The following is a 14,165-nucleotide window of genomic DNA, read 5'->3' on the forward strand; positions in this document are numbered from 1 at the left end:
TCTAGGTTTTGTTCCCAGTAGGATTATTGCTTGTTCTTTGTTTGTTGCAGCCTGCTTGCAGTTGTAATACATTTTAATGTTATGTGAGTTTATAACCTCTTGGACTCTGACATCTGCAGTGTCTCCCTTTACATTACAATGTATAATGTATAAATACTGGCATGGTGACTGACTTGCTGACATAACTTGGAACAAATGCAGTTTTGCTTTTAATTAACTTCACAGTAGAGAATGGGTGGGCAGCTAATATTCCCCATAGTTGTTAGGTATGGTGTGGGTGCTGCATCACATTACTTTCTTACTTTATATCCCACATATCTGGAGTGTATTTTACTTTCTTACACCTGCCTTATTTTCATAGACATTTATGCAATACATTTCCATGTAATGTTTTATTATTCAACTCACATTGCATTTTTATATTCATCTTCTCCACGACTTCTGTGAGTCACCTTGACTCCAACCTCTCTGCTGCTTATATTTCCATTGCTCATATATTTATGTATATATTTCCTGCTGTTGCTGACATCATTATTAAAGCACTGTTAATGCTCATTCTAATTGCCTACTGCGGTTATTATGATTTTATGGTCCCGAGTAATGTCATCTAACACTTAAGAATGTAAGCAGCTGGAATGGGCCTACATGGCAATTTCCTCTTTCCTTTGACGCTTTTCTTTATATCTTCACTATATTTTTCCCAAGTGTGGCCATATAAAATCTAAAAAAAAAAAAATGTATATACAAGGGTCGAACATGAAATTGAGTCATGGCCAACCTACAACATACTGTATATCTAGAGGCTTCCACACATTCACCTAGTATCAGATAACCAGTACATTTCTTTTTGGTGTTATATTTGCTTTTTATAATATTTATTGGAAGAATGTATCTACTTGTCCTAGTCATTTTTGAACTGATAATAGTTTTTGCAGTTTCCTTTTTATTGTAAGTTCAAGTAATGGTGTTTTTAGCAACAACTTAATGGGAGATGGATGCCATTAGGCTGGTAATCTTTTTTTCATTAGCTGATCAGTTCTTCACTAGCCAACTCATAAGTAGCTAGAAGCTGATAAGTTTTCACTAACTAAACACTTTTTTGGAAGTGCTTCAGCAAGGAGTGGTAGCAGGAATATTTTCTGTAGGGGAGGCATTGATCTTGCAATAACAATTGCTAAAATCAGTAGTTTGTAGGGGACGATTGGCAGAAAAAGGAATTTTGATACTTTGGATTATGAGGAAGAGGACATACAGAGGAGAAATAGGATGGTTTTAAAAGAAGAAGTTAAGTTCGTGCCTTGGGACAAGTATCACCGACTCTGTCAGAAAAGAAAAATATTTCTGAGGGTAAGCAGGGACAGATGTGAGATTACTGCCATTAGGAAACAAAGGTAAACATGCATGACAGACATAAATGGAGTTGTAGGAATGTGGTAGTAGATAGAGATGGAGAGTGGTTGATAAAGTGGGAAGGGCTAAAGATGGGTCACATTTTTCTTTAATAAAATAATTAACAGTAGAGCTGAGGAAAGCGGTAGTGATGCATGTTTCATATGAATAGGAAAGCTGTGTTCAGGACAGTGAATGACTGGGGACCTTTATACCCCCAGCCATGAATAATCAACATTATTTTAGGAATATTTTGCAGTGTGGGACTAATGTTTGAAACCAAAATACAGAATCATAATTATACAAGATTACAAAACTTTAGTCTGGTGCAACTAGCTATGATTACCTTTTATCGGCAGGGCCTTCTGTCTTAGAGGAAATTAATAAGAGACAGCTAGTCAATGTGTAGTGGTAAAAAAACACCTCAACAAGACACAATTTAGCATTTATTGTAATATAATCAGAAAAATTACTAGGACAGACTAACTGCCTATATTACCAGATGACCAAATGCTTCAGTTTCCAGCTAAAGATATTAGAGAGAAAAGAGAGAGAGAGAGAGAGAGAGCGCGAGAGCGAGATAGTGGTATTGCAGATCATTCCCAATTATTAGTACCATTACAATATAAAGAGCTAACGCTCTCAGGAATTGAACTGGATCCATTACGAACTGGGAATTAATGAGGTGAAACAGAATATTTATATTGACCCAACCTTGGAACAGAGCAGTGTATTTAAGATGGGACAGTGAGTGAAATAGTGGGATGGAATAAAAGTGGTACAAAGAGCTGAATTAACAGCAGCAGAGGGAAGAAATAGAAGGAAGTTAGAGTGTAGTATTTCAAAAAGGAAAAGGTACTCACAATAATTCTGAGGGAAAATCTCAAAATACACATTTTCAATTTCTTGAAATCTAGGATGCTTTGATTAAAACTGGAATTGCACTTAAATATCTAAGGCAAACAGTATAAAACTGAAGGTTGGTTGGTGATTTAATGGTGAAAGAAAACTCACATAATTGCATGGCATTCAAAAAAAGGACAATGTCTTTATTCCCACAATGAGGCTTAGACAATACTATTGTTAAAAAAGACCATTGGATAAGAGCAGAAATTTACAAATACCATTCCTAATTATACCTCAGTCCAAAGAAATTTAAAGCAGAGACATAGGATAATTTGGATGTTCATTCTGAACTGTTAAAAAGATACATTTCCATAAAATTAAATAGGGAAATGAAAGTGGAGGAATTGCAAAAGGTGATAGGGGAGGAATTGCAAAAGGTGAAAGGGGAACTGAAGCTGGAGCATGTAATTGACCAAGACAGATTCCTGTGGAACTCTGTAAATGAGGTGGGATGAACATAGCTTGAACTCTGATGACACCTTTTAATAACATGACTTGAGAGTATTAAATTCTTCCAAGCATGGCAAAAGTATTTATTGCAGGAATTTGAAAAGGAACAGGAGATCCATTAGATATGAGTGGTTGCATATTATTGCATTAGTTGATTCTGCAGCAAAAATATTTGTTAAGACTATAACAAAATGGCTTAATAAGCAGTTATCAGCTATAATACAGCTGAGGCAGAATGAGTCTGTGAAGCACAGACAAATAGTATATAAGTGGCGGATCTAACCAATTTTTATATTATGAAAGAAATAAAGATTCAATGGAATTAATATTCATTGACGTAACAGAGGCACGTGACTCCAGGGGATTATCCTTTCTCTTTCATCTTTTATGCAAAATAAGTGTTGATCAAACATGTCTTATATGAATTGAATCTGTTTATAGGGATATCTTTCATGGTGCAGACTAATGGGATACTTCTTTGGAAGGGACACCATTTTCTCAGTTTCTGCAACCTCTTTGTTCTAAAAATGGAGGAGTTAGCAACTGAATAGTAGAAGATGTTAAAGTATATGGAACTGCAAGATTTTGAAAAGGAATATTTCAGATGTTTGCAGATGACTATATTCTTATAAAGAAAGGTATTAACAGACTCAGCTGAAGCTTTTTCATTCCTTTGCTACAATGTCAAAAGCAGATGTTAACTTTAAAGTTTCCAACTGCACATATGAAAAAAAAAATGAAGAAGTCCTCCCTGAACATATTCAAAGGAAATTTTTAAATGAATCTGCATAGTTTCACTTATCATTTATAAGGCATTCACCCACAAAAGTTGATTATTTTTCATCAAAGAGTACTAACTAGTTTCTCTGCCCCTCATAATTGGCTTACCTAAATCTGCCAGTCTTTACAACTAATATTCCTTCACTTATCCCATTAAGTCTTTCCTTAATAAATAAAAACAATTCTGAATGACTGAAAATCAATTCACTGGGTAATCCCACTCACCAAAAAAACAAAACAAACAAAAAACAAAACAAAATAAAACAAAACACTTATAGACAGTGCAGTCCCTTCCACATCTGGAAATCTCTCATAACAGACTTTGTGAGAGAGTTTTCACAGCTTCATATCACTCCCAGCATTATACCACTCAAACTGTTAAAAAACGGAAACCCATTCCTTCTCTCCCATCTCACCTTGATTTTACTTCAGGATCATTATACCCAATTGTCTTGTAACGTTAATCAGTTTCACCATTCATCACTGATTTACCTCTGAGTATAAAGATCAATTATTACATTCCTTAAGAAATGTTCTGACTCTTGCCTAATCAAACATTTGCATTTATTCTGTGAAACAAACCACTTATAAAACTTGTAGCTCCATTTCGAAAACCACACTATGAAAGTCCCTTTTGACTGGTGTCCATTATTCCAAGTGTCTTGAAAATCATTGAAAAGCTATGTTTTACTCTGGCAGAAGCAAAATAACTGTTCTTCACCCTTACAGATGGCATCCTTTAGAAAATGAAAACAAAAATGGCATCACGTTCATCATCTTTGTCCTAGCTTTGCCCTAACTTATTAACTATTACCAGTGTACTAATCCAGAGAGGTATTAGTTCTTATATCCTCTTCTATTTGTTTACTCTCAGAAACTTGAAAGTGCAGCTTAGTTCTTTAACCTCTTCTCCAGCCCATTTATTTAAGGATATACCACAATGATCTATATTATTGTCAGTTCTATTGTCTGTTATTATAAACTGACTATAAATCAACTTAATGCACACACTAATTATCCTCCATGCTAATGACATGGTGATCCTCAATCAAAAGAGAACTATAATTAAGACAAAATGTAACTATGAAACTGATAAGGTAATTAAAAAAAAAACAACCCTTTAAACAAAATAAGCATACTTATGTGACTTCCCCTTTCAGTATCATCCCTTAAAATATCTGGGACAAATCTTCACTGCACTAAAACTTAGTTTTTGTCCCATGACTACTCAAACTTGGGAATCCCTTTTGAAACAAATGAAGTCTCTTTCCAAATTCAATTCTAACCTTTAAAAATTCCTAACTAGAGTGGCCTATTGTAATTGCTTTCATAACAGTGAGGTAACTTAACCTCCTCTACTTAATTCCCTCCATTTTTTCAAGCAAATTAATCTGTAGTCCATCACCACCTGACAATTCCTTCTTGTCTCTTCATGCTACTTCAGCTCTTTGTTGCTGTTTTCTCTTTTAAAATCCATGTGTGTGTGTCTTTCGGCTTTTCCCAGTTAGGGGTCGCCACAGCGGAACTCCGGTCCACTAATGATTGGCAGTAGAGTTTTATGTGCTGGCTTGCCAGGCCTAACGCACAACCTTCAATAAAGGAATGCCCATTCACGCATGTCGTCACACAGTAGACGCTCTGAGAATCGAATGGGCAACGTCTAACTGTGAGGCGACAACTCTACCACAGCACCAAAATCCATGTAATTAATGTAAATATGTGAAAGAAAGGTCTCTGGAGTAAATACTACTTACAATATTTATATCACTGTATCATTTTGTTATACATAAAATGGCATCCACCTTGCCTCATGCTTAGAACTTCATTCACCTTATCTTATAGCCAGCATTCCATATTTATACTCAGATTCTGTTACTCAGTACCTCAGCAATGATTCGGTATTTATATCGATTTATTTGTAATCGCTGTAATATAATTTTCCTTGGCATAAAAGCTTTCAGTCTGTTTGTACGTGATGCATTATGACTTTTTTCTTCTTTTTCTTTTTTTGGGGATGGGGTTTCAGATGGATTAAAGACTTACCTAGGTAACGACAGAAATACAAAAATTGAATTAAAAAATAAAACAAAATATTTTTTTCAGAGAATAACTTTGGGCTTATATGAATATATTACTTCTAAAACATTGAGGGATGAAATAATTTTTTGTTTTTGTTTTTTTGCTACAGACTTACTAGGATATTGCAAAAGAAATTATATTGTTTGCCTAAGCCAATACCGATACTTTGAAACAGACTACTTTTACACATGAGAAGATTTACTTCAGTGAGTAAATTTGAAACAGCTGCATAGCTGGGTGTTCAGTAAGTCATATGAAAAAAATAAATATTACTGAGTCTGTGTTCCATGCTGCCCAGTAGATTAGAATATACAAAATTTTATAAACCTTTGAATGTATATAAACTTATAAATTACTATTTGACCCCTAAGATGCTATCAGGTACCTCCCACTCACACCATTGACTGAGCTACATCACTTTTATAATAAAAAGCTTTATATCAACTCTGAGGCCCAGTGATATAGCGTTTTGAATTTTGCTGCAGTCATCCTTCATTTGAATGACAGACTGGGTGCTTGAGGGTTTGGCATGGGGATGGTAAAATATGAATGAAACATGCTGATTCATCCACCTCAGAGAGAGGGGACATGAGTGATCCACTAGGAGGAATTTAATGACTGTCCTTGTAATAAAGCACACAATGTCAGAAACTAAAGCCTCAGTGTGTGGAAACACATGTATGAAACACAGCAAAAGCATATTCTAGAGTTATATAAATAGTAGCCATGGCAGTGGAAATGTAGGCAGATAATATTATTATTATTAATAATAATAATAATAATAATAACAATAATAATAACAATAAAAGAAAGATAAAAAAGCACCTGCGTGTATGATGATATTACACCTGGCACTTAATTCTTGGCCCTGAAAAGCTGATATGCATCTGAGAGGTAGACTTGTTAGTCAAATGTTAGGGGGCCTATAATAATTCATAACTAACTAAATAAACAAAAAAAATACATAAATAGATAGACAAATAAATAAATAAAGATTAATGAATAAATAAATAAATGAATTAAATAAGGCCTGAAGATGGTGTATACTTATACTGCTATCTACAGATTTGTTTCATCTGAGCTCATGCCAGAAACAGCATTTTCTCACCCAACTGCCATTTTCTGTATGTCATAAATAAGAATACCAGTACCAATGCATGCTATAAACATTCCCCTCAAATTTATTTGATGTTTTTCTAGAGTTTATTTTATTTGGGCATGTGCGAATAGAAACATTTCCAGCTTTCTGGGTACACCTGATTTGTATTGCAATCATTGCTACTGCAGTGGGTATTGTAAGATGTCTCTGACAATTGATGACAGTGCTGTATGAGATCTTAAAAAAACATGGATTGGCAATACATAACATTTGAGTATTGGCTGCTCATGTCCTGTTATTTTGTGATAGGGAGAAAAAGACATAAGCATGCTAATGAATAACATGCTTTCTCACATTCAGGTTTCTTTTTGGATAACTTTAATTAATTTAGGCAATTATTTTCTTCAGTCCATTGATTGCATTAATAAAATATTGAGTCCCTTGCTGCTTTTAAAGTGGTTATTATTTATTTTAAGGCTGTAGTTTTTACAGTTTTGAAATTAAAAAAAGTAAATATGGGAAAACAGAGTTATTTCAGTGTACACCAATCAGAAAATATTATCTGATGCAAAAACGTGGCACACATAATAAAGGATTAAACAATGATTCTATCCTGATGCACTCTGCATGAGGGAATACTTTCTTTAAGTATGGCAGACATTCACTTATTCCACATGAAAAATGCATGTCTTCCAGTCAATCTCCTATGTACTATAAATAACTTTCCCTGTTCACAAACACACATACAAATGCATATAAATGTTGCAGCCTGTTTTCATATTTCCTTAAAATGCATCTGTACATGGAACCAGAAGCAATGCCCCGAAAATGTTTCAAAATATTTTGACTATTTTGATTAAATATAATTAACTAGCCCAAAATAATCAGAACACTAAATATCATGTATTATTTAAATATATCAAATTCATATATATGTAAATTCTCAATATATTCCTTAGTACTCTTTTTCAAATGTTTATCAAAAGATGTATACATTGCAATTAATGTATTTTCAAACAGTATACAGTATTTAGTATCAAAATTAAATAGGTTGCAAACATCCAAGATGGCTGCACAATAATCAACAGCTTAAGTTCAGCTCTACCAGTGTAATGAAAGAAACTGAGAAATAAGAGCTAGTAATTCTGTCAGCTTGAATAAAATTCAGTTACTGGCAAGTAAGTACACTGCCTCAATCCCAGCAAAGAAGAAATTAAGAGAAGGTGAGAAAAAAAAATCAACCAGAAAGTTTGAAGAGAAAACACTGGCTGGGCAGGATCAGCAAATACAGAACAAGCTTCTGTTTTGGTACAAGAGATGGCTTACAGTAATTTGGAGGAAAAAATAAATGAAATGTACTCAGAGGTGATTAAAATAAATGAAACAATGAAGGAGTATATCAACGCAAATAACCAAATGCTGGAAAAATAGAAAATGCTTGAACTAGCTATTCAGACGAACTGATAAAGCTATATATATCAGAGAGTGAAATGTAGAAAAGGTTGGATGAGTGTGAAACTTCACAACAGAGATGTTTCAGAAATGGTAGTGTTAGAAGACCAAAGACAGAGAGAAAACCTGAGGTTTTCTGCTGTACTAGAGAAACTGGAAGGAACAGACTGTATTCAGATTATGAAGGGACAAATAAGCAGATGGATTAATATTCAATAGCAGGATTTGTTAATTGATAGAACACATTGAGTGCATGTTCCAAACCTGGGCATGAGAAAGCATCCAAGTCCTATATTAGTAAATATGCAATCATACCAGCAGAAAGAGTTGATCATGTAAAACTGTAGCAGAATAGCAAAGTACTAAAAATCAGAAGCATCAGAGTGTTTGTGGAAAATAATTATTCCCTGTATACCAGAGAGAAGAGAATCATATTTACCCTAGCAATCAGAGAATGCGGAGAGGTAGGTGTAAGATTCAAGCTGGTGTATCCAGCTGTCATCGGCATATGTTTTTCCTCAAGGATCAAAAACATTTTTGGATGCAGAACAGGCCAAAAAGGAAATAGAAATGATTATCCAACATTTGCCTTCAGGCTGCTAAAAAGGGTAAAACAGACCAGCCTCCTTCGAAAGATGACAGTAGTGTTGAGGAAAGCAGTAGTGAAGAGGAAAGCAGTAGTGATGAGGAAAGCAGTAGTGAAGAGGAAAGCAGTAGTGAAGAGGAAAGCAGTAGTGTTGAGGAAAGCAGTAGTGATGAGGAAAGCAGTAGTGATGAGGAAAGCAGTAGTGATGAGGAAAGCAGTAGTGTTGAGGAAAGCAGTAGTGAAGAGGAAAGCAGTAGTGAAGAGGAAAGCAGTAGTGTTGAGGAAAGCAGTAGTGATGAGGAAAGCAGTAGTGATGAGGAAAGCAGTAGTGATGAGGAAAGCAGTAGTGAAGAGGATGCGAGCAGTGATGAGCAGGTAAAAACTTTGAGTTTTGATAAGTAGAGAACATATGTACTTGGGACCGAAATGTTTGTGGTTGTATTTATACATCTTAGTACATCTACACAAGTCACTGAAAGCAGAGATGCAAAGCTATTTAGACTGAGGCTGCACGCCTTGCCCATAACTGCCCTCTTTTTTTAGAAGTGCACAACCTTCAAGGTACAGGAGCCAGCCACTCCCACACCAAACAAGGGATGAGGTGTAAGGGACTTGGCTGCAGCAATGTTTATAGAAAGAAAGTAACTATGGTCATTGTCCATGCCGTCATTGCAAGTACTTGGATAATGTAAGAATTGATCGACATTTTCTGATAATTGAAATGAATGTAAATGCTCTAAAGCAAACTTTGAGGGGAAAAGCTTGCATCTGGATGGGTTTAATATGTATATATAATGCACCCCAGCACTACCAGGTTATACCTCACACCATGCTTTTTGGCCCCAAAACTTGGACTGAACCACAAAAGGAGGGGGAGTATCGATATTCATCAAAGATACTCACACCTCCAGGTTGGTGGCAAAGCACGAAGCATCAGAGACTATCCATGTGCAACTAACAGTGGGTAAAACTGCCTTCCAGTTTATAGCCTGCTGCAAACCACCCTCCCAAACCCAGGAACCCCACTTGGCCTTCCTGAGAACACTGGAAAATATGAAGGTCTCTCCAAACACCATTATATTGGGCGACTTCAACTACCCAAACATAGACTGGGAGCATTACTCTAGCTCCAACACCCTAGCCCAAAGGTTCCTAGAATTCATAAACTCAAATGCTATGGAACAATTTGTTACCGCTCCCACAAAAGGGGAAAACATACTGGACCTGATCATCACCAACATGGGGACTCTATGCTCCAGACCAGAAGTGTATCCCTCACTGGTAAGATCAGACCATAAACTGATCTCACTGGATATTCACATCCCGACCCCACCCCCGCCCAGAAAACCACAGTAAAAAAACTTTTCTAAAGCAAATTTCACACTCCTCAAAACCAAGGTGGAATCCTTCAAAGCCCCCGGGCCTGTGGAAAATACGGCCCAGACCGCAGAATCCTTTATAAATGCATTCTATGAACACCTTCAAGAATGCATGGATCATGCAATCCCAAATAAAACCAAGACCCAGTCCTCCAAAGGCAGATGTCCTGTCTGGTGGACCCCAGCCATAAACAAACTATACAATAGAAGGAGGAAGCTACTACATGATAGAGCAAAATCCCAAAAAGGGAAGGCATCTCTGATCAGTATTAGTAAAAAACTAAGGGCATTCATAAAATCGTCTAAGGACAGCTTCGAGAAAAAAATTGCACAGGACACTAAGGATAATAACAAAGCTTTCTTTAGTTATGTTAGGAACCTGGGTGGGAATTCCCAGATATGCTCAGAATTAGTCCAAAATGACAAAAAATACACCGAACCCACAGACATTGCCATCATCCTAGCTGACAGGTTCAGCGCAAACTCCCCCCCCCCACCAAAAGGGCAAATATCTATCCCAGCAGAGTGCTGCCCCCCTGACATCTCAGATGCTCAGGTAAGAGCCGCCCTCTCGAAAGCAAAAAACACAGCATCAATGGGACCAGACAGTGTCCCGGGCTGCATGCTACATGACCTCCAAGAAGAGCTAAACCCAAACATAAAACTACTGTTCAATCTCAGCCTTACTACAGGATATGTACCCAAAGAGTGGTGTACAGCAACAGTGGTCCCTCTCCACAAAGGTGGTGCCTCAACGGACCCTGGAAACTATCGCCCCATAAGACTGACTAGCTTGGTCTGCAAAGCTGTGGAAAGGATCATCATGGACCTCATAAATAAAGATATTGGGGACCTACAGACACTGGATCCTACCCAGTTAGGCTTTGTTAAGGGCAGATCCTGCCTCTTAAACCTGGTCAACTTTTTTGAAACAGTCACCAAGGCCATTGACGAAGGGAAGGTGGTCCACACAGCCTACCTGGACCTCGCAAAAGCCTTCGATACAATACCCCACTCGGGCATTATAGATAAGCTCACCAGCTTAAATATAAACCCCTATGTCACTAGATGGGTTGCAAACTGGCTCAAGGACAGAACCAACATGGTTAGAATTGCTGGAGCCATGTCAGACTCCAAACCAGTTACAAGTGGCGTCCCACAAGGCTCAGTCCTGGGACCTCTCTTGTTCGGTATATATTTTTCGGAGGTACAGGCCAACACAGAAGGACCGTGGCTGACCATGTTCGCAGATGACTTCAAACTGGGCGCCATAATCGACTCTCCAGCCGACACAAGCATCCTCCAAATGGGCCTCATAGAAACAGACAACTGGTGCCAGAGCCATGGCCTCAAGCTAAATGCCAAAAAGTGTGTAGTCAACCCCTTTGGCAAAAACAAAGTGCCCACAAATTACCACATAGGTGGTAATCCATTAAGTACAGAAGAAGTAATTAGGGACCTGGGGACCCAAGTTGATAGCAATCTCTCATTTGACAACCACGTGGCCAAAGTGGTTAGAAAAACATTTTATATAGCCCACCTAATCATGAAGGGATTCACATCTAGATTAGGGGAGGTCATCGTGCCTCTTTACTCATCCCTCATCAGGCCCATAATCGAGGACAATGCCACTTTTGGGATGTACCTTACCAAACACCTGCAGCAACTGGAAAGACCCCAAAAGTACCTCACCAAGAGGATCAAAGGGCTCAAACAGATGCCATATGCTGCCCGGTTAAAGAAACTCCAACTCTACTCAGTGGCATACCACCTGCTCAGAGGTGACCTGTGCCTGACGTATAAAGCCATGTCCAACCTGGAATTAAGGGACATGTTGCACCTCAAAATATCCAAATCCCATCGAGCTACACGCTTGAGAGACTTGAACCTCAGCACTGAAATAACTAGGACATGCTGGAGGGACAGATTCATAACCCAGAGGCTCTCTTCACTCTGGAATAAAATCCCAGTCCAGGTTAGGCAGAGTCTCTCATTGACTCTCTTCAAGAGGAATCTTGATGAGTAGATGGGAGATCATAGGTTTACCCCGGGTATCACTTCTGTGTCACTGTTAGACAGAGGCACAGTATACTAACCTCGAAAAAGGGCATAGCAAAATTAATTTAAAATGGGTGGCGAAAGCCAAACATACTCTGGCTAGGCTTATAAATGCCCTAGGGCAGATAGCCTAGTATGAACCTATGAACCTATGAGGTAAGCCAGCAAACAGAAGCTGATTATGTTTTTAATTATTCTGGCAATAAAGTTCATAGGGAGACATTGCCAGTGAAACATTTTCCAATCTTGCAATGGAAAATACTTGAAAGACAGAAAAAAATGAAACAGGTTGAATTGAAGAAACAGGAGTACCTTGGACTTGAACTAGAGTCTGGTGTTGGTAGATAGAGATGAGCAGGAAGTAGACCAGTCACAATTGTGAAATATGGCTTTGCAAGAAAAAAAAATGGCTGAAAAAGAATGGACTTTTGTTGACTTTGTTAAACTTGTGGGTAGACTATAAAGCATATACCCACTTTATGTCATTAATGTTTAGAAGGAAACTAAAAGGGAAAAAGTAACTGTAAATAAAATAATTTTTGTTCTTATTAGTATTTGTGTAAACATGGTACAATTAGTAAAGCTATTTGATGTAGAATGTAGTCAGTGGTATTTTAAATATGGAAGGAGTCTCTTCGATGACTGTTTTATATTTTAAATATATTATTGTAAGAAATATAGGCTTTCAACATAACAGGAGAACAATGGCTGGAAAAAAGCAAGTTTAATATTAATATGCTGTGATCCTGGACTGTTGCATGGGATGACGTGTAAAAGTGCACTGATTATATCATGGGTTTAATTAAAATAATTTTCTCTTATTTTTACTATGGTGAATATATAGATTAATACCCTAAGCTTAAGCTATAAACAAGGGTTTTTGTAAGGCAAAATGATGAAAGCCATGACAAATGCCAAGCTCCTTCCATATGGAAGACATTGGCTTGCTTTTTTTCCATTAACAAATGTTCTGTGGTATTCAAGAGGTTTTCTGGTAAGGCAATCATGCATTCTGCTCTGAGTGAAATTTACATGGTTTATTGCTAACTACTTTTACATGGAGATGAGCTGTTTGCAGATACAAATGATTAATCTTGAGAATTCTGAGCATTGTCTCCTGAGGGAAATGCAAAATGTAAAGGTAAAATGGCGAACAGTTCAGTGAAAAATAATGTTCGAAATTATGGAACATGAATAAGAGATTGCAGACTCTCTAGCAGCCTTAATACTTTAATGCATTTAATAGAAGAGTGTACAATTCAGTTGTATTTAATGATAGCCAGTGCACTTTTTCCTTTGGTCTAAAGGTTAATATTTTCTGAAAGAATGTAAGCTGTTTTTCAAATCTGTGGAACAGAGATTGGAAAACAACAGACAGCAATCAGCATAAGTAAGAACACAGGTTGTAGCATGTTGTCTAGCATGGATAGCCTCAATTGTAGATGCCTGTGGGTGTCGCTGTTGATTTGAGGTAATTCCTCCTCTCTGGAGAGTAAGACTTCCACTTTTTGAAGAGAAGATATACACAGTTGTATTGTTTGCTCTGCATTAATAGAGGATGTGGGTGTTTTGAAAATATATTTGTTATTGTCTTTTTTTGAGGGTTTCATTAAAACAAAAGGTCTTAAAATGTGACATAGATTCAAACTGAGATCAGACAAAAATAACTGTTTTAAAAGACCGAACTAGCAAACATCAGTGTGGGCATGCATAGCAAACACTGGAACTATAGATACAAACAAACCTGACGTGTATAACAGCTAGTAACAAAAAATAATTTGTTGTAATGTCTACACTATCCATATTGCCTTTGAATGTAAATGGTCTTACAGGGACAGACAAAAAGGGAAGAGTACTAAATTATATTAAGAAGTGTAGAGTGCAAATAGCAATGCTGCAGGAGACATATTCATAAAGAAATGAGCATGAGAGTTTGGCAAAGAAAGGATTTCAGGATGAGGATTCATCAGAATATCAGGGACTAAAC

At 37.0% G+C, this 14,165-nt stretch overlaps 1 protein-coding gene across 1 annotated transcript in view; it reads left to right on the forward strand.

The window, feature by feature from the left end:
- The window catches only part of LOC122801305 (succinate receptor 1-like), a 43,074-nt gene that overhangs the window by 10,626 nt on the left and 18,283 nt on the right, over positions 1-14,165 (forward strand). Inside the window, exon 4 of the mRNA XM_044070850.1 lies at positions 8,751-9,116. Within this exon, the coding sequence (XP_043926785.1) occupies positions 8,751-9,116 (366 nt within the window). The remainder of the gene's footprint in view (positions 1-8,750; positions 9,117-14,165) is intronic.

Source organism: Protopterus annectens, chromosome 4.part1, assembly GCF_019279795.1.
Source record: "Protopterus annectens isolate FY-2018-M chromosome 4.part1, PAN1.0, whole genome shotgun sequence".
Taxonomy (NCBI): Eukaryota; Metazoa; Chordata; order Ceratodontiformes; family Protopteridae; genus Protopterus; species Protopterus annectens.